This window comes from Danio rerio, chromosome 10 (assembly GCF_049306965.1).
Source record: "Danio rerio strain Tuebingen ecotype United States chromosome 10, GRCz12tu, whole genome shotgun sequence".
Classification (NCBI taxonomy): Eukaryota; Metazoa; Chordata; class Actinopteri; order Cypriniformes; family Danionidae; genus Danio; species Danio rerio.
In genome coordinates this window covers 12,304,974-12,327,281 of record NC_133185.1, presented here as the reverse complement: position 1 = coordinate 12,327,281, position 22,308 = coordinate 12,304,974, and the positions used below count along the sequence as shown (strand labels likewise).

General features: G+C 35.5%; 1 protein-coding gene across 6 annotated transcripts in view; it reads left to right on the top strand.

Annotated features, from left to right (window-relative positions):
• The window catches only part of adamts6 (ADAM metallopeptidase with thrombospondin type 1 motif, 6), a 175,890-nt gene that overhangs the window by 95,960 nt on the left and 57,622 nt on the right, over positions 1 to 22,308 (top strand). The window contains exons 13-15 of one of the 6 annotated variants that reach the window (XR_012386164.1): positions 3,107 to 3,210; positions 9,580 to 9,725; positions 18,597 to 18,660. Coding sequence is in view for 4 of the 6 variants with exons in the window: in XM_017358010.3 (XP_017213499.1) it covers positions 3,103 to 3,210; positions 9,580 to 9,725; positions 18,597 to 18,660 (318 nt within the window). In the remaining 2 variants the exon portion in view is untranslated. Of the gene's footprint in view, positions 1 to 3,102; positions 3,211 to 9,579; positions 9,922 to 18,596; positions 18,661 to 22,308 lie in introns of those variants that run through there. The other 5 variants (XR_012386165.1, XM_017358010.3, XM_073914478.1 and 2 more) reach the window with 5 other exon arrangements.

Here is a 22,308-nt window from a genome sequence, read left to right as displayed (position 1 = left end):
TACCAGCCGCTCCAGAATCCACCAGAACATGTATGGGGATGATACGGGAATTTACTATTAGTTGAGCTTGTATATGTGGTAAATGGAATACAGATGGAGTTAGAGTGACTTTACTCACCATTAGGCTAGGCGGCCAAACTGGGTAGGCCAAGATGAGATGGTTGGATTCTCGACAGTAAAGGCAGAGATGATTGCGTCGTAGTCACTTCGGAAATTTCATTTGGAAACTGGTTAGTAGTAGCATTTGTGTAGAGTGAGCACTGCAGTACAAAGTCATTGCAGGTACTGCGCCCCATTCACACGGGGCATCAGCGTCAACGCTTCCTTTGTCAATGCTTCACTTTAAATGGGTGACGTCAGGCATTGCCAAACTGCATTGTGGATCCGTCGGTGCCGCTTCGGTGGCACTTGCTCAACTTTTCAAGCGGCAATGGAAGCGTCAGCCAATCCGATCGCTGTATAGAAATACAGCGGCTCAGACTGTGGCCTATAGCTAACTAATTTCATTGGCTAATGCTGCTATGATGATTGCGTCAGCCTAAACTTCAGACAGGCCCTCTATCAAGCGTTGAAGCTGAAGACCCGTGTGAATAGGGCATTAGGATCGCCTGAGTAGCTCATGGGGCGAGCAAGGGCTGTACTCGTAATGACCACTGGAGCTGTAGTGACGCTCATGGGAGCGGAAGCTAGTGTCGATCTCGTGGAATGTACCATTCCAGCGAACAGGTCCGATGTACTTCATGTTAGCATAGCGTTAGCTTCCCTTGCTATGTGTGTTTGTCTTCTGGGCTGGAATCCTGTCCAGTCACACAAGGAATACATGGGGGTTATCTCTTTTCATCAATTTATTCAAAACAATGTGGAAAGTTCAGTAAGATAAGCAGGTAAGTGATATTTTTGGATGGAGAGCAGACTTGTAACTAGTTCACAATATAAACAAGGATCAATGCAACCACCATAGTTTAAAGTCACTTCCCTTAATCACAGCTTGTGAATCCACAGGTTTAGGAGTAACGTCCATAGGAGAAAGGCCAGGGAGTAGGTGAGGTGAACCATGTAATATCAATTTCAGCCACTGAATGACTGGAATCGAGGAGGCTTAGGGGACTGTGATTACTGGTGGAGGTTTGTTTGACTAGAACTCAGGTGAGAGTACACAGGTGTGATGAGAAGTGGCTGGGAAATGAGAGCGATGATTGGAGTTGAGGGAACGAGGGAGACTGGTGATTGGAGCAGCAGGAATAAGCCGGGGATGAAGCAGAGGTTCATCTATCTTTGACAAAATAGAGATTCTATACTTTATTTTAGTCTTATTTAATCATTTCAATATAGCATGGTGTGGTACAGACAAAGTTGTCATTTAATGAACATACTGTTAGCTGAACATATTCTCATCTAAGTTTATCTAACTTTTAGCTGCATTGTACTCGGACACCATATGCATGGCTGAGATCTCGGATATATTTATGAATATTACAAGAAACACAAAGGAGCAAAAACATATTATGCAACTTTTTGCCAAATCCACCCTGGAAGGTCTAAAATAAAACCACTTACAATTTGGCTTAGATTAGTGGTTCAGGGTCAAAAACACAATTTGCAATATGTACTGTACTTACTCTATGTTTAATTTGTTTAAAAATGTTATATGTTTAAAACCAACAAAAAAGGTAAAAAAAATTTGACAAACCTTTATCTGATGATTTTCCACATTGCTGAATGTTTTATGCGAATAATTTACCTGTTACTATATAACCTATATAACCGTTGTTTCATGAACTAAAATTCTCTTGATTTTTTTTTTTTTTACATTAAGTTGTTGAATATTTGTACTATAAAGATGCAGAAATATATAGTCTATTCAGAAAACAAACAATAACAATGCTCTTAAGACAACAATATGCTGTGGAAATATGTACCTTGGCCTACATTTTTGCAAAACGTATAGTACATTGCTCCGGGAACATTTCTTTGCACATTTCAGATGACAAATGCACTAGAGGGCACATTGTACATCTTTATGAATCTGAAAAAAATTAGGGTATGTTTTGTTGTACATTTCAGATACAAGTCTTCTGCTACAAGTCAGCAAGAAGGCAGGTCTTGTCATAATGATCACCTAGACCACTGAATCACTGAATAATATCCTTCCCTAAACCCAACCAATAGTCTTTTCAAAAGCAAACATATGATAAAAGAGCACAAAAGCTTTTTTTTTTTTACCTTGATTTTACTTTTTTTTTTTTTTTCATTTCTTTTAAGGAACCCATACTTCACCTGACTACAAATTGAGCTACCAAGCAAACGGATCACACCCAAAATTTTGTCCATATAAAGATAGATGGGTGTGGCAAATGTATTTGGTTACAAATTATAAACATTGTCAAGTTGTTTTGTAATGAAGTATTATAAGTATTTATTTCGGTGTTGTGCTAAGAACTAAGGAAAAATAATCCATTATTGGTCAATAATATATCCCTGTAAATATCATTAGAGTGAAAAGAAAACAAATTTGTTGGCATGATATTGCCCTGTAGTGTTTATTTCACCTAGAAACTGCGGTCAAATGTATGTTAAAGTGCGTTTTTGTGGTTTCACAAAATGTTAGCTGAAGCAGATACTATCTATTAAGCCTGTGTTGGAAAAAACACAGCATCTTTGCACTGCCTTTTTTTCTGATCCCAACATTAGAAAAGACTAATGAACAAAAAAGACTAATAAACCCTATTTTGATTAAATTCCAGACTGCAAAGGAACTTGCTCCTAAATTCACTTTATTTTATCACAAATTCATTTACAAACCAGGTATAGCAACTTACTTCCATGAAAAAATGTAGACTATCAAACATACATGTGTAAGTTTAGATTGGTGGAAAAAAAAACAGCTGTCCAAAATTGTTTACGAACTAAAATGTGAATCAATCCTAACATCTGAATCTACAATTCATTAAACATTATTAAGAAGACATGTTTTCATGCAATCTCTAAAAAGCCTGTTTGTGAAGCCTGCCCACCACATTCTGCTGGTCTTGTGTCCACTTGTTCTGGTCTCTCTTGGGAATTTCTATATTCTGATCAACTTGCTTTTGCCTTCTTTCCTAGGAAGTGTGTAGAGAGCTCTGGTGCCTTAGCAAAAGTAACCGCTGTGTCACCAACAGTATCCCTGCCGCAGAAGGAACCCTGTGCCAGACTAACACTATTGAAAAAGGGGTAAGTCAGCGTCCCATCCCAAAACTTTATGCAATGGATGAAGGTTATAATACGGGTGAGTGATATAACCGAAATTCTTTTTATTTCAGGGTTACGATATATTTAACGATATAGCTATTTAGAATGGAGGTTATTGCAGATAATCAAATATTGTTATTATAAATTTACTTAAAAACTTCTGAAATACTTTTAAAATGAAGATGCCAATATGTTTTCTGTTTTTTTAGAAGTGTTACTTTACAGGTCAATTTACTGTCAGGTTTCATATTTTCGTTTCCCATAAGTGTTAGTTTCACACAATAAATGAAAACCAGATTTGAGATTTTAAGACCCCAATTGATGCTTTATTTTAAGAAAAATTTTACATTTTACATTTTATTTTTATTGTTGTAACACATCAGCTTTTGAATAAAGTTCTTGCGGCAGGCACTTGGACCTAGGTCCAGCTGGAGACTGCTTGAAAGCAACATTGTAAATAAAGAGAATTAATTCAATAGAAATAATTATTTATGCTCTGTATGATTGTTGTCACAGTCAATGAGTCAGTCCTTTTTCAAATATTCTGACCAATTTATCAAAAAAAGATACTGTTTATACTGTTTAGCCATTCGTCCACACAAAAACGCAGTGTCAGGTAACTAACACCAAAGGTTTATGCAAAAAAGATTTTCAAAAACTCTGGTAACAGTTTGGTCGTGTGGCCACAATACCACAGATTTTGCACCATGATGACAGTGTGTTGCATTGTTTCTCCTTTCAGATTGGCTAACATGACTTTATTGTAAGTCTTTAATCGTTGGCATTACTTAACTGTGCATCACAGTCCTGTGGCCCGAGAGAGCTTAACATGCTTCAATTTATGAAAACACATGCATTTACAAAAGATGCAAACAAATTAAGAAAACAAGCTGCATTTTCTCACAACACATGCACAATAGCATGATTTGTTCTGTAGATTATCGAAAAAACATTTGCTGAAAGGGACTAATAATTTTGACCTTAAAATTGCTTTTATAAATTAAAACAACTTTTTTTTTCTAGCTGAAATAAAACAAATAGGACTTTTTCCAGAAGAAAAAGTATTATCAGACATGCTGTGAAAATTTCCTTGCTCAGTTAAATCATATATCTAAAAGTTATAAAATACAAAAAATTAGGAAAATAAGCGCTCATGGCTCCGCTCTCATTGTAGCAGATATGGGAATAAGAAAGCCTCTTCCCAATGTTCACTCATGCGCTCAGCGTTTGGGTCATCAGTTCACATTTCTGCTGGGCCCGGTTCGAGAGACAGTTTGAACAAAGATTACGGTGGTCATTGTACTCGCTCATAGGACGGCTCAAGAGGAAGAATAGAAGAGGACCATGAGCTGTCTGTCTCTGTTACCATTCGCTCACTGGATCTATTTACCGGCTAGCTCTTGTGAGCTTTCTTGGACAAGCCGCGAGCTTCAGGTTGAGCCGCTGTTTTTTTTTTTAGCGAGTGGCGTACTTATGTCTGGGTCAGCATCAAAGGAATACGAATGTCAGCCATTTCTCACTTAGCGTGTAATGGAGTGGAGGCCCTGCCAGCTCCAGAAAGACCAGAGATGGAAAGGCACGGAAGCAGCGATGACCACACATGCTACTGAATGTGCTTTCAACCAGCAACAATGATAATGAATTTGTCACGTCGTAAAGACAGACTGTCGAACACTGCAGGAAGCACAGTGCTAGAAAGCCACGCATTTCAAGGCAGAGTTCATTATTAATGTGCTGCTTAGGACGCTTCCAGTTCACAACTGGCAAGATTGACTCTATTTAAAGAGACAGTTCACCCAAAAATGAATACTAACATGCTTGAGTTTCTTTCTTCTGTTAAACACAAAAGAAGTAGATATTGACTTCCATAGTATATTTTCTTTGCTATGGATGTCAGTAAGATACTCCTAAAAAGAAACTCTTTTAAATTTGGGTGAGTAAAAGGGTCAAGAAATTAGTCAACTTTTTTTGAGTGAACTGTCACTTTAATATAAACTCTGATTTGGTTTATATAATCTATTATATTCAATTGAAGTCAATTCTTATTTATTACTATAGTGCTCTTACAATGTAGATTTGTGTCAAAGCAGCTTAACATAGAAGTTCTATTGAATTGATATTGAAATTAAACTGAAATTGTGTCAGTTTAGATTTTAAGTTCAGTTCAGTTCAGTTCGGTGGTTTAATTTTTCACTGCTGAAAGTCCCAAACCAAGCAAGCCTGTGGCAAGGAACAACTTTACTAATTATGCTCTGTTATGGAGACCTCTTGAAGTCCTCTATGGTTGGCATCGTCTCTTCACAGGACTTGGATCACATCAGTGGCTCTGAACAATCTCTAGAGGGTTGAGTATCCCCAAGTGGATTTAGAGAGCAAAGAAAACAATATTGTTAAAAAAGTAGATACAGAAATACAGCGAAGCCTGAAAGTATTCACACCCCTTAATAAAATACTGATAATAACCACCATATTTTAAATGTACAATTAATTTAGTTTTTTTTTAATTAAAGAAAATAAGAAATGCCATTTAATATAAGAATTACGACAATGTTGTTTAGTATTTTGTTAATATGTAAAAAATATTAAATTATTTTACAATTTTGTTAAAATGTTAAATTGAATGCAACTGAATAAAATGTGTAATGTGTTTAAAATAAGTGTTTATGCAATTTGTATACAGCTAAAAAAATGTTTTAGCATTATTTCTGCAACCCTATACAGTTATTTTTACCTAATTTCATGTAATGACTTAATGTATTGTCAGAAAAGTGGCTAATTTGTAATTTTGTGATTTTTAAAAGGAGGCATGACACAAAAATGAGCAAAATGTACTAAAAGGAAATATGGATGAGATGGTACAAATTAATATGAATTAGCCACTAAATTAAAACTTTATGAATTGCTATGAGATTGTGTTGGTTATCAACTAACTATGGTAGTATTATTATTTATACAAAAAAAAATTATGATTTAAGATCAGTTAACATATATTTTGAGTTAAAAATTATTTTACTCATCTTTTCTTTCTGCTTATCCCCTGCTTTAGTTTAATCATATTAGTTTTAGTTAACTATAATAAACCTGACTGTACTGTGTAAATATTTCTCAGATTTGTGTGAATTATTTTGAGGGTTTTATTATACAACTAGACATTATATTATTTACTTATGTTTATTTGCTTCAATCCTGAATTACATGTCCCTAAATACTACGTTTACAATGATGTTCGCAGAGGCAGACTTCAGAAGAGAGAGTCTGTAAGATAAGACATTCTTTAAGAGGTTATTTTAAACCTGCCTGCCTCTGTCTTAACACACTAGCCTGATTTCAGACACTGGTAACTGAGGACACTGCCTTTCCCCTGCCAACTTTTCCTTGCCTATGGACAAGAGAAAGAAATAGAGTCTGACACCAAGAACAAACCATCCAGAGAGAGTGAAGAGCAGACAAAACTTAACCCACTGACACATTTGCAGGGTGACAGTTTCCTGCACCTCCAATCCTTGTCCTCGCAGAGGGATTATAAGGGGATTTCACGTGGTCCTGAAGCCTTGAGTCTGTTTTTATTCTGGCATGGATTTAGATTAGGGACAGTAGGTGAAGGCACTGTTTATACAAAACAGGATTAAGCCAGGAAACTTTACTCCAGTGACAGCTGGAGGATGTAGTTAATTACCAGGAGGTGAATGAGCAGCTCAGTGTCCTGTCATGAATTAGCACTGGCCTGAGTGAAAATAAGGGATGAATTGGTGCTAATACTAAAAGCATGTGTTATTTATTACTTAAAGGTACGTCAATCAAATATGTTGATATTTACTGCATAATAAGCTAGTTTGAATATGCCACTGGTGACCACATCAAGCAAACAAAGTATGTTTACAATGAATGTGACAAGTTTTATGTTGGTCTTTGACAAAAGTAAAAGTAAAAAAGTAATAAAAAAAAAACTAAAAAGTAAACAATCAAGTGAAATTAAATAGCACATTTTGCGACTGTTTGTCTTTTTCTGTTTTGTGCAAATGTATATAAAAAAACCTTATAAATAAAGTATTTTAAAAAAATAGCACCTTTTGACTATACAGTACATAAAATGTACATGTAAAATATATAAATGTTAATACACTGTAAAGAGCAATTAGTTGCTTTACTTTAAGAGAGTTAGTAAACCCGTTACCTTGAAAGCAGCAAGTTGATTTTGCTTTAAAAAAAAAAAAAAAAAAAAGTCAGTAAACCTTTTGGCTTAACTTTAATTTTTTTAAGTTCAACAACCCCTTCCCCAACAATTTAACCCCTTACAGAAAAGGGAATACATGACAAAAATAATGAAATTATAATGAAATTATAAAAAATCAATTAAAAGAAAATAATGCAAATAAATAAATACATAAAAGGTATTGCCATAATAATTACTATTCAGTGGCTTAACTTTTATAGTTACTTTACTTATTGTTTACTTAATAATTATAAGGCAATGAGTTTATGCTCTTTTTTAAGTAAAGTCAACTAATCTCTTTTTACAATGTACATTTTTGAATTTAAAAAAAGAATAATAGTATTCTATTTTACAGTTGTATAAAAAAAGGTCAATTGATTAGATATTTGAAGAGACATTAAATATTGTGATAATTTTGTGAGATTGCTTTGGTTAAAAACGTCAGCTAAACGATTCAGTGCAAATTTATATACATTCCAGCTGTGCGTTTCCGAAAACCATCGTGAGCCAACTAAGGTTGCAAGTTGCATCGTTACAAACAACGATTGTAATACACCTCTAGAGCTGGACTTAGAAGCATAGTTCCTGGCTGTGTTCTATTCCCAGTTATCACCCTATGCCCTAATGATTTAAAAAAAAAAAAAACAGTATTCTCTCTTATATGATGTATTTTGCTTTCTAAGTATTTTTTATAGTTCAGTTTTAGCGATCTGCACATTAACAATTGCACTCCCTTTGTAGTACGCTTTGAAAACATTTTTGACATTTTAAGCACAGGCTCGTGACAAAAGCTATAGGTGATCTTTTTATTTAAAAGCAGAATTTATGTTACGTCTCCAAAGCTTGTGAAAACAAGAATATATAGCTTAATGCTTTTAATTTATAGTAGTTATTTATTATTAATTATTATTATTATTATTTTATTATTAAGAAATGTGTCTGTAGTCTATTGTATATCACTTGGCCTAGTGGTTAGAATATTCATGAAGTGGTTTGAATGTGTCACAGTTGTAAAAGTAGACTTTTCAAAAAAATAAAACATAAATCTATAAATATATACCATAAATAAACAATATCCTACTTAATAATAATAAAATAATATAATTTTATACGAAAATTATGGTATTTATTCTCTTAAGAAGTTGTTACTCTGCCCCATTTGGAGTCTTATTATGTGGGTTTTACGTTATAACTAAAGTGGTTCAAACGAAGGATCTGCAATAGAGAATCTACGGTTTTACTCTTGTCACTCACTCGTCACTATATCATTAATTTCCCAAATGATGCATCATACAATGATAGTTCAGCCACTAGTTATGTTGTTATTTGGGAAACACATCTCTGTAAATTAACCATAATAGTACATTAATCAGTAACAGTAAATCAACAATATCATAATCTGACAGTCTTGCCTCTCATTTCTGCATTTAATATGAGTATTATAATATACACTATTTAAATTTAATTAAAATAAATACAAGAAAAATGTAAATGAAAGTAAATAATTTTATTTGGAGCATTTTATTTTGTGAAGTTTCTGTTTTAAAATGTTTTCTCACTCTTTACTAGAATTGCAGTCTATTTCCCTGTTTAGTAAATCAGGACCCTAAAGGGATAAAGATCTGATATTAATTTGAAACCTCAAACTATCCAAAATGTGGTTGAAACCATGATTTATAAAAAAAAACTCCTGTAAACTAAAACTTTGAGAGTTAAATTATAAATTATACCAGTGGTTTCTGACATTATATATATATATATATATATATATATATATATATATATATATATATATATATATATATATTCATTACATTATTACCTTCAAAATTATTGTTGTAAATTATGTTTCTTCAATATTATCTTTAAGTTTCTTCAAAGACAAAATTATCTCACTTTTTAAGACTTCAGTGTCTTATCAGGAGCGAAAGGTATTAATTTTGTTTTGTCTGTGTATGTTTTTTGACTCTCAAAGTACACTTACCAGTTGACTTTTGGTACTGAAGTACTGAATAGGACAAAAAAACAAACAAACAAACAAACAAACAAACAAACATTAAGCCATTGATAATCATGTGCTAATAATCTTACCTGTATATTTATTTGGGCAACTATTTCCTCCCTCTGTGTGTGTCTAGTGGTGTTATCAGGGTGAATGTGTGGCGTTTGGGACATGGCCGCAGAGTGTGGATGGCAGCTGGGGCCCGTGGACAGTCTGGGGTGAGTGCAGTCGAACCTGCGGCGGTGGCGTCTCCTCGTCCATGCGACACTGTGACAGCCCAGCGTAAGTAGGCAAAGTAAGCCAGAACAAAGCTGAATGGGTCCCTGTTTAGTTCCTCTCACTACTGCTTTACCTTTTTGTAAAAGGATATGCACAAATCAAACCTCACTGTGCGACGTAGACTATAAAAAGCAGTTTCATTTAAGGTAAATTCAAGATATTCTTAAAAGTTGTATGTATTGTGTAATAAACTGAAATCAAAATTACATTGTTTTACATTGTTTATTTTGCTAGCACACATTTTTAGCTTGACAATTAATCTGTGCAAGTTCATTCATTCATTTTTCTTCGGCTTAGTCCTTTATATAACAGGGGTTGTCACAGTGGAATGAACCGTCAACTATTCCAGGATATATTTTACACAGCGGATGCCCTTCTAGCCGCAACCCAGTACAGAGAAACACCCACTCTCACATTCACACGGTAATACACTACCGCCAATATAGTTTATCCTATTCACCTGCACTGCATGTCTTTGGACTGTGGGGGAAACCGGAGCACCCAGAGGAAACCCACGCAAACAAGGGAGAACATGCAAACTCCACACAGAAATGCCAATTGGCCCAGCTGGGATGCAAACTAGCGACCTTCTTGCTGTGAGGCAACAATGCTAACCACTGAGCCACCATGCTGCCCATTAAGTTAATTATAAGGCAATGAGTTTACTCATTAAATCAAAGTCCATTTGCTTACTGTTTATTTACGGTGTTAAAACCATAAAAAAATGACATAGAGAAGGACTTAGTAAGCACAAATTATTTTAATAGGCTCTCTTCTACTTGACTTGTTATCATTTCTGGCAGTCTTTAGTACTCTAACTTGTTTTTTCTGGTCTGACCTATTATTACAGCCCTTGATGTAAAAATAATGTATTATTTTCATCAGCAATAATCAATAAAATACACGTTTCATTCGGTTCAGTGGCATTTTTTACGTTTTGTTCACCAACATGGCTGACTGTGGATGTGTTGTAAAACACTCCATAAAGCCACAGAAGATTTGATGTGTGATTCCAACCAACACACAGCAGTGTTTGCTTTCTAAATGAATCTACATTTTGAACAAGTCATGTGAACTAATGATTCAGTGATCCATTCATAAAACAAGATGTTTAGTTAATTGCTGAATAAATTAAGATGGGTCTGGATGCAGACCTGGGGCCTGTTTCATAAACCAAGCATAGAGAAAAAGCCAGGGTTCTATTGGTAAGTCAGGGGTATTAATGGTGGATTCGGTTTCATAAATCAAATTTACGATAGTTCGAAGTTACTCTGGCAACTTATGCTCGGAAACTAGCCTGGTCTGGGCCAGGTTAACTCTCAGGCTAAGTATTAAGTTCAAGCTCAATGAAAGTAATGTTAAAATTCACCTGCAGTAACTTGATGCTATTTTATTTCACTTAACCTCTTAATAATGATTAAAACTTTATAGTCACTTCATAGTAAATATATTTATACACCAAACAACTTTAAGAATGGAATGATACTACATTTAAATTCGAGCAAGTTAATCAAAACAAAACAAGTACAAACTACAACATTTCAATTAGATTTTTATATATTTTTTTATGTTTCTGTTGATTTTGTTTTTCCTGTTTCTTAAAAATTTTTATATTTTCCCCTAACACATTAATTTGGGTGGACAATTTTTTTGACTGATCTTTAGTTTATTTTTTGTTAGATTAAAACAAAAAGCAAATTTTGCTTTGGTACTGAATGTGTGTAACATACAAAGATATTATTGTAAAGCATTCTGTAGAAAATATTAATTTAAAAGAGAGATCTGTGAAGGGTGTACTTAGCTATATATATATATATATATATATATATATATATATATATATATATATATATATATATATATATATATATATATATATGTTAGGGATGCACCGATATGGATTTTTTTTGGCCGATACCGATAACCGATAATTATAAAAGGCCAATAATTCTAAATATTTTAAATTGATATATTTTTATACAGCAAACTTCATAAAAGACTGAACTGCTCTTATGAACTGAATAGTCTATACGCAAAGCAAAAAAGCTATAACTTCAAAATTGCAAGGTGATTATAGACCTATATTATTCACGATTTCACATAAATCAGCAAGCAAAAAATTATTTCCTTTTCTTCATAGCAAATTAACATGCAAGTTGATTGTTGCATAAAAATAAAAGTTTAAATAACAAAATGGTATTTAATTAACAAACAAGTTAAATATCTTTAAATAAGATGAAAATGAAAGAGCTAAGGACTGAAACCAGCTCAAATGGTCATGAATAAAACGTGTTACAGTGAAGTACACATGTACAAATATGTCATGTCCGAAAAAGCCTTTTTTCAGAGGTGTTTTGACAGTTTAGAGCCACCGTACAAGCAAACAGCTAAATACAGATAGTATGTTTTAGTACGTTTAGAAAATGCGGCACAGATTCATCCTATTTGGCGTTTTGACATGTCACATGTAGGTGCTGCTTGTCAATCAGACAATTCTTGCCGTCAATCGTGGGAAAATGATCGATGAGCGGCTAGTTAAGAGCCCCTTTAACTGGATTCACCTTTCATCTCTCCCCCGTGCTACAGAGTGTGTGTGCGGTTACAGACACAGTGGCGCAGTGGGTAGCACGTTCGCCTCACAGCAAGAAGGTTGCTGGGTCGCTGGTTCGATCCTCGGCTCAGTTGGCGTTTCTGTGTGGAGTTTGCATGTTCTCCCTGCGTTCGCGTGGGTTTCCTCCGTGTACTCCGGTTTCCCCCACAGTCCAAAGACATGTGGTACAGGTGAATTGGGTAGGCTGTGTGTATGTGTGGATGTTTCCCAGAGATGGGTTGCGGCTGGAAGGGCATCCGCTGCGTAAAAACTTGCTGGATAAGTTGGCGGTTCATACCGCTGTGGCGACCCCAGATTAATAAAGGGACTAAGCTGACAAGAAAATGAATGAATGTATTCCGATCAAACTGAATACATCTTACATCAACACACATGACCAGCAATATGTTAATAATAACAAATAATCATATTACAAACAACCGTTATGTTTACAAGTGTTGTAAAATGTGCGGATCCTTTAAGGGACTGGGCTTCAGTTTGGGGTGTGTGAAGCAGAGGGAGAGAGAAAAGAGGAGCGTTTTTTCGCAATGAGACCATTTTCTGTGATGTTCCCTATTTGGTGACTTATTTGTTGTACCACACGGAAAGTAATAAATATTTTGGACCAAATTACATGTGTCCTCTTTTATTCACCAGCTGCAACTAAAAGAGTTCACCCCGAAAGTAATATTATTCGGCCCTGGATTAATAAGTAAATCTCCCTGCTATATCTAACACAACAAAGACAGAGCAGGAAAGGAAAGGTTTACACATGTATTATTTTTCCTGAGGCGATTTAAAGCAAAATACACAATGACACTCAATCAAACATATCTACAATGATGAAGAACATGGTTACTTACTGAGTTATTAACACACAGCAGTGCCATGTGAAGAAAGGATGAACTTTGAAGGAATAAACAGTGTGAGGAGAGCTCCATTGGAGTGCACTGGGCAAGTCTGAACATGTTCCGACCACGCGAGCGTGGCAGGTCTTTAAAATTACGTAATTTATCGGCTTAAATATATCGGCCTAATTAAGACATCAGATCGATAACGATATTCTAAAAATAGCATTTATTGGCCGATAACAATATGGTCGCCGATATATCGTGCATCCCTAATATATATACAGCATTTGGCAACACTGACTGGTTTGGGATTGAGAAAGGTGTTCGACAAGGATGCATTTTATCGCCTACACTGTTCAATCTGTATGCTGAAGTGGTCATGAGGCTATGCAATCTGGACGAGTCACCAATCGGAGTGAAGATCGGCGGGAGAAACATTAACAACCTTTGTTACGCCGATGATACGACCCTGATTGCAGAAAGTGAAAAGGACCTCGAATATCTGGTCCGAAGAGTAAAAGAAGAAAGTGAACACATGGGACTATACCTCAACATCAAGAAAACGAAGGTAATGACAACAGCATGCAATGGTACAGTCCACATAACAATTGACAATGAGGAAATCAAATCAGTCCAAGACTTCATCTTCCATGGATCCAAGATCAACCACAATGGCGAGTCAGGGTTGGAGATCAGATGAAGAATCGCACTTGGCCGCAGTGCAATGCAAGGAATGGAGAAGGTATGGAAAAGCAAGGACATCAGCATTGTAACAAAGATCAGAATAATCAATGCCATTGTTTTCCCAATCTTTATGTATTCATGTGAGAGCTGGACACTCAAGAAGAAAGACAGAAGGAAGATCGATGCTTTCGAATTGTGGTGCTGGAGGTGAATGATGCGCATACCATGGACGGCGAGGATCACAAACAAAACAATCCTGCAGCGTGTCAAACAAAATGTATCGCTAGAGGGCAAAATCACCAAGCAACGGCTCTCGTTCTTTGGTCATATCATGCGAGCCAACTCCATGGAAACAGCTTTAATGCTTGGTGCAGTCAGTGGATCAAGAAGAAGAGGGTGTCAGAAAGCGTGGCAAATCATGATCCATAAAGTAGCCGAAAGTCGGTGTCGACTGATATAATAATCATCATATATATATATATGAACCCTGAGTGGAATAATTAGGAGGTGATCCGGGCTGAGTAGTAGCCTTACTTTAATATAAGATATTTTTACACACCTCCTAATTATTCCACTCGCTGTGAACACAGCTGTGTCATTTCAGAGCTCTTTCAGTTCTCTCAGTTGCCCTGATGGCACACAACATAATCGATGCATCTATGCTCGACCTTCAGGGTATCATGACAGTAATGTGCATGAGCAGTTATCTAGATTATTTAAACTAAACTCTGATGAGATAGATCAAATGATCTTCAACTTGCTGTTATGGAACCAATTTAAGCGTGGACATTTAGTTCGGGTCATTGAAGTCAGGTTTTTGACTTTAATCCTTGCTTTTCTAAACCACTTTTATGAAACAGCTCCCTGGTGCAGCTTAATCAGAGCTACATAAAATGCTTTTTGATGCGCTCGCCTAACACCGCCCCTAACCCTCACAGTGACATCACTAGCTCCATTGAGTGCATTGTGTCTGACATTGCATCACTGATCTCGGCTTGCATCATCAAGACTGCATACAGTCACTTAAACAAATCAAATGAATGAATGAGTGAAGACTTTGGGCGTAGTCACACTATGCTATCTGAACCATGCCTAAAATATTTGACGGTGTGTCACTACATCCCAAAAGGCTAAAACAATATAACTAAAGAAATCTCCACTGTGCTGAGCGAGAGTGCTTCTCTACTGAACAGCGCATCATCAATGAAATGAGAGTCCGGGCCGTCGTGAGAGACGGAGGGGGGACAAGCATGCTTCGGCCTGGTTCAAGGCAACTGTTTATAGTAGGAGCGCGCCCTTAGTGGCTGACATATTCGGCATTTACTGCCACCTACTGGCAGTTTTAGTTTCTTATTTAGAGGAATATCACATTAATTCTTGTTACTCAATAACAAATTTTGGAACAAATGCAAGGGTTAAAAGCATTTAAGTAGTTTAAATAGTTATATAAGTCAGCTTAAAAATATGTGATTTTAGTTAAAAAACATTATTCAACCTGAAGCATTATTTTTTCCAAAACAAAGGCTCTGTGCTTCACTCTAACACATCTAATATTATTATAAAATGTCAAAAAAAACTATTTAGAATATTTCTTCGCTATGTAATAAAACACAATAATACACATAATGTAACTGTCTAGATTAAAGTATGTAATCAGCCATATTAAGTTCTAGGAAGGTACATACATATTTAAAAATTTTATATTTTCAGTTCCAAAAATAATTTCTTACTTTCAGCTTTTGCCAATTGATTTCCTGCTCTAGCCAGTTTCTCCGCACTTTTCATAGGTAGCCACAGAAGCTCAAAATAGGTTTGGATGTAGTCAGAGTTTGGGTTTCAATCCCGGCGGCTGCGGAAACATCTACCCTCGCACCCTCGCTGCAGACAGTGGATTGTGGCCGGTGTAATATGTAACACCTGTGTAAGATGATCGGCCCTTAAAACCTGGCTACCCAAGAGAAAGGAAACCCAAGCACTTCAAGCCAAGCTGCCCTGGAAAGCATTCATTAAGAGCGAGCCCTGAGAAAACAGCACAACCAGCCAATCTATGGGCCAAACGGCAGAGGAAGACAGCCAGAATCACCTAAGTCTTGGCAAACCTCGTTTTAGCTGCCCTCCTGGGTCGAAATAACCTGTGGAGAAATGGACAAACAGCTTAGCAGTTCACAGAGAGAGACCTGAATGCATACGTCAAAGCGTTAATAAGGCGAAGAGAAAAAGTACATACTTCCCTGCTTGGTCATAACAACCTGAACAATGGAGATAGTGCAAATGTCTTGAGCTCTCTGTCAAACAAACACAAATGGAAAGTGCTTTTTTAATATTTGCTTGTGGGTTGAGGAGTTTTCTAAATGTCCATTTATGGAACTGAAGTCAACCTTGATAGAACACGTGGATCCTCGAGGGGCTTATTAAGGGGCCCGGTTATTAATTATGGGGAATATTGTTTATAGAATTGGAAATCACCGGCCTGGGGGCATCGTGCTCTCGAACAATGGAACTCCATTTAGGGCTGAAATAAATTCCACATTTGTTTTAGTCTGATGTATTGGGGATTTTGGCTGAATTGTTTTGATTCTGGATTGTGACATGTATGATCCATAGATTTAGGTATAAAATTGGAGATAAAATTCTGTCAATAATTACTTACCCTCACTGTTTACTATATATTGATCTAAAATATATTCAATTGTGTTCTGAAGATAAATGAAGGTTCCAGGCATTAAAAAAACATAAAGATGAGTGGTTAATAACATAAATTTTATTTTTGGGTGAAGTAATCTTTTAAATAAATAAACTGAAAAAGAATAGGCAATGCGGAGGCGCAGTGGTTAGCACAATTGCCTCACAGCAAGAACATCGCTGGTTCGAGCCCCGGCTGGGTCAATTGGCATTTCTGTGTGCAGTTTGCATGCTCTTCCCATGTTCGCGTGGGTTTTCCCCCACAGTCCAAATACATGCACTATAGGTAAACTGAATAAGCTAAATTGGCCATAGTGTATGAGTGTAAATGAGTGGGTATGGGTGTTTCCCAGTGATGGGTTGCAGCTGGAAGGGACTAAGCCAAAAAAATGAATGAATGAATAAACAAAACTACTTTAAAGTTTGTTTTGAATGTTATATCTTCTTCTGACTCCAGGTGGCGCTATGGCTATTACCCCAATTGCCACATTAATTTGATAAGCCACCATGACCAAATGTAAAAAAAACAATCCGATCTAATTCAGACAGTAATTTTTTGCCAATTCAGTAAAGTAATATTTTTTAAAAGGGTGATCAATTACATTACATGTCGCATTTACATGGCACAAATGTAAAAGTGTGTAAAATTCACATGAACATTCTTCAAATATACTATATATTTATTTGTAAAAAAAACTGGTACTTCTAGAGGCCATAATGCATTGCACACAGAAACTATATATACTGAAATAATACATGAATATACTGGTAAATCGGACCTTTGTTAAAGCACAATATACAGGTCAGGTCAGGTAGTAATTATAAGTCATGCCACAATGCATTTGCTCATATACAAATAATTTTACATTTAAGCACCTGGGGTCAACAGATTATCCAAGTCGACATTACTCCATAAAGTACTCTGTCATTTTTTTACTGTATTAAGACAAACAGTTTTAAAAACTGTAAAGGGTCTACTTTTATTTGTATTCATAATTACAATAAAACAATATGTATTTTGTAAAATTAGTAATACCAACAGGGAGTATTTTCTCTTCTGTCTTCTGTCAACATGACTGGCAAACGCGTCAGAAAATTATTTTAGGTAATTATTTAATCCATAAATGATTCACAGCAAATTTCTTGGAAATGTAACATGTTTGTTTTCTAAATTCTAAAAAAAACAGCTAATTTAGAAAAAAAAAACTCACTTTTTGTAGTCCCTCTTATTTTGTTATAGTTATTTATATTGAAATTATTAAAATTGAACATTCTCCCATTTGTATGTAAACAAACAAGCAGAAATGTACTTTTAGATGTTTTCTTGCATGCATACAAAACCTGTAGTTGACTGTATTTTTACTCTGCACATTTTTTAATTTGCACATTTAAGTCATAAGTGTGACATTGTCCTTCTCCCTGTGTCAGAGACTCACTAGCTGCTGTATGCTGTACATAAATTGCTAAATACAGTTCACATTAAAATCCTAATAAAATAAATGATGTTAAAATCTGAATTAACAGTTTGGTATTGTAAAAACTGTCATTTGATCAACTGTAATCAAATACTTGTTTGTGTTTTTTAAACAAATGTAACATGTCTTAAGTTAGGTGAAAGCACATCCTGATAGATTTCTGTTTGCCAAGTCTTTTCAGGTTGGGACTTTTCTTGACAGGTGACCCTGAGATTGAGTTTCTCAGTAAAAACTACTACAGACACAGTTTTTCTTTAACAGATTTTTAAATAAACTCATGTCTAGCTAAGCAGCTCGTATACAGACATCCCAGACTCATGTCAATGGTTGTGCAAGTGGAGTAAATTGCTCCATCAATTAATTTTATTAATGGGAGGTCCTCATTAAGACAGCTGTACAAGTGTGTGTTTGCATGCGAGTGAAGGACATGTTGAGATTGAGGTTATTGGATTATTTGCCCTCCTCTGCTAAAGCAAATGCAGTACATATGCTGTCCCATGTTGATTTAAACAGTCTGTGAATGCATTTTAAACAGGTTTCTTGTCTGTTATGATGGTACCTCATAAGTCTTTTTTACTCTTAACTCTTTCAGGCCGTCAGGCGGAGGGAAGTACTGTCTCGGAGAGAGGAAGCGCTACAGATCGTGCAACACAGATGTGAGTTTTTGCATTGTCTGTTGTCTGAATCATTTTATGCTCAGGAACTTTTTGAGGGGGCAGTCAGGGTGTGTTCACTCTTGGCAGTTTAGTTCAGTTTAAACAAATTCTGGTGCATTTGGCATGTTAGTGGTTCAGTTGAATAAGTGTGAGTGCTGCCGTCTGAACATGGTCTGAACATGGTTTGATTCAGCATTTAGGTACTAAGGTACAGTTCACCCAGAAATCATTTATTCACCTTTAATTTGTTACAAACTTGTTTAAATATCTTTCTTTTGTTACCTAAAACCTGCAACCATTGACTTTCAAAGTATATTTTTTCTACTATGGAATCAATCGTTACGGGTTTCCAGCTTTCTTTTATCTTCTTTTAGGTTCAGCAGAAAAATTAAACTTATGATCATTTGAGGGTGAGTAAAAACTAGTTCAGTTTTACTTTTGGGTGAATGATCCCTTTAAGAATTTGAACATCATATCACATGCAGATGTTGACAAATGGCTGAATGGGTGCTGATTCCATAATGATACCCAATTCAGTTACACTCCCATAAATCATTATATATAATAAAGATGGACTTTTTTAACTAAACGGCTTCACTTCTGCAAAATATGTTTACCAGTAATAGGTTGTGGCTGGCAGGACATCCACTGCATAAAACATATAACAAGAATAGTTGGCGGATTATTCACTTTGGTGACCTCTAAATATGGATAATGGATAATAACCTGATAAATAATAGACTAAGCATAAGGAAAATGAATTAATAAATCTGCAAAACACAGGTTTCTGTAACAGGCAAATAACATGTTAGATTTGTCTGTATTTGTTAATTTTCAACAAGCTAACAAGCTCACAGCAGAAGGGTTATGATGTTAATCTCTGAGCAGTTTACCACATGAATGATTTTTTTGAAAGAATTTACAGTAGGTAAGGCAATGGTTCAGTAATTAATTCATTAATGAAACACACATTTGCTGTGTGTTTTCAAAAAGAACCATTTGAAATATGAATCTCTCTTAAACAAGCAAAGTATTGTAGTTTTGGGAGTGTAAACACTTATTTAAAGGCAATTGTTAAAGTGATAGTTAACCTAAAAATGAAAATGTACTCACAGTTTACAGTAACTTTTAATGAATTTCATTTTTCTAGCGAACACAAAAGAAGACATTTTAAAGAAAGTAAGATACTGGTAACTATTGAATTTCATAGTAGAAAAAAATAAATACTATGGAGGACTATGGTTACCAGTTTACACGACTTATCAAAATATAACAGTAGTGAAAAGAAATTCAAACAGTTTAGAACAAGTGAAGGGTGAAAAATTATGACAGTATTTTCAGTTTGTCTAGTTTATGCAATGTCTAGTTTATTGCAAAATGAAAATCTGTTCCTATTTATTTGATTCTTAGATACAAACAACAATCTACAAAATTACAGTGAATAACATAAACAGCAACATGTGTCATTACTTCATCGAAAGAAAGGCTAATGTAATAGGTAACAGAAAGTTTACATAGTAATACAACTTGATTGATTAGGATCATGGTATCAGTATTCATATCAACTGAAAAAAACCTGAAGCATCCTAAAAGAAATCCATCATCACCACATGAATTTATAGGATCTTTAATATGGAAATAGAGCTTGTTAGTCAGCCTTTCAAGCACAAACCTCTGGAAATAACAGCTAAGCACAAATAATCAGTGTGTACTTTGGAAGTCAAGCAGCACCCCCATGCATTGAAAATGAAAATGTGTTGTGGAAGGAGACTGTTGGTGACATACGATTAAATTCTAACCACTTTTGACAGCAGCCCGGCAAGGATTTAGCTCGTATAAAACAATGGCCCAATCATAGATTTAATGTAATTAATTCTTTGACCTGGTGAAATCCAAACGAAGCTTTTGAAGGGGTTGAAGACCACTCTCTGGTGTGTTTATGTGGGGCATTCCAGCGTCTGGATTTATTATGGCTGTGGCTTTGAAATTATTAAGTCATTGAGGATACGGCCCCCCTGCAGCTCTGCTTCAAGCCACGGCCATTGTTCAGTACCAAGCAAAGGTCTGCTATCATTTGTTCGCCTTCTCAAAACAATGAGCTAATACGCAGCCCCTCGCTCACTGCTGACTCTGTGATCCGCCAGTTTACATGGTGACTCGGGTTAATAACAATGCCATGGTGGAAAGAGGCCAAGTCCAGCCGCATATTAAAGTTTAATTGGATTTAAAGCAATAATGTTTAAATAACATGAGTTCATTACACAATACGAATCATTTTTTGTCATTTTTTAAAAAGGGATTTGTTGTGCAAAGAGACAAATTGCCCATTTGTAAAGTAACTTTTCTGTACCCATATATGAGATAAATTCAATATGTAACTTTCTATTACTGTCACATTAGCCTTGATGATGATCATAAGATAAAGTAAGGCTCGGAAGGCTGTTATCATCCATCCACATGGTTAATCAGCTATACTAATAGAGAAGACTCCGGATCTGTTTTTTACATTACTGTGACGGTTGAGTTTAGGGTTGGGTTAGGGGTAGACATTAATAAAATACAATAGATGGGAAATTAAATAAATAATATAAATAATTATTTTCCCAGTGATAGGTTGGGGCTGGAATTCCCTGTGATAGGTTGCGTAAAGCATATGCTAGATAAGTTGGCGGTTTATTCCGCTGTGGCAACCCCAGATTAATAAATGGACTAAGCTGAAAAGAAAATGAATGAATGAATGAATGAATGAATGAATGAATGAATATAAATAATTCACGTGAACTTTCGGCCACAGTTGTTTGTGATCTACATAGTTAATCTTTATAGCTAATTAACTATGTGGGTGGATAATAACAGCCTTCTGAGCCTATCGCAGAAGGCCCCTACTGTATCTATCAGCTAATAACCACTGATAACGCCCATTCAGTCGAGTGATAACATTCAAATCGGCTGGGATTTATTGGATTTATTAGTTATAAATTTTAGTATAATGTAATATTTTATTCTATAAAAGTTTCATTTAAATTATAAATGAAAATATAGTCATTTAGGGTATTTTCTTTTCAAGTTAAAGCTGTGTAGATTAAGGGTTTTATTTTGACGATCCATGCGCGAAGTGCAAAGGGCAGAGCCCAAACGCATTAAAGGCTTGTCAGAATCCATTTTGCTAATATAAGGACGGAACAATTCTCTTGCACCTTGGTGCATGGTTTAATAGGGTTGAGCTTATTCTTCTAATGAGTTATAGGTGTGTTTTGGCAACAAACCAATAAATGTTTCATCTCATGTTCCCTTTAAGAGTCAGTTGAGTCACGCCATAGCGCATTTGTATTTACATAACGGGCTTTGTAAGCGGAAAAACTGAGCATTTCTCTAGCAAGGAAATAGTTAAACAGAGCATCTGCAGTGCGAGAATGAGAGATAAGGCCTCATCATTATCTACCTTTACTTTCGCTCTCGTGGATACGGAAACCTTGTACGCACAGACATCAATTAGCCTATAAATAATTAATATCGTTTGTTAAGATTTTTTCAAAACTATTTCTAAATTCAGTTCTAATTTCCAGCAAAGGAATAAATGAACAATAATAATGAAATGTGATAAACTGAGTTATATCCAAATACACAAGCTATGCCCCATATGGTCTA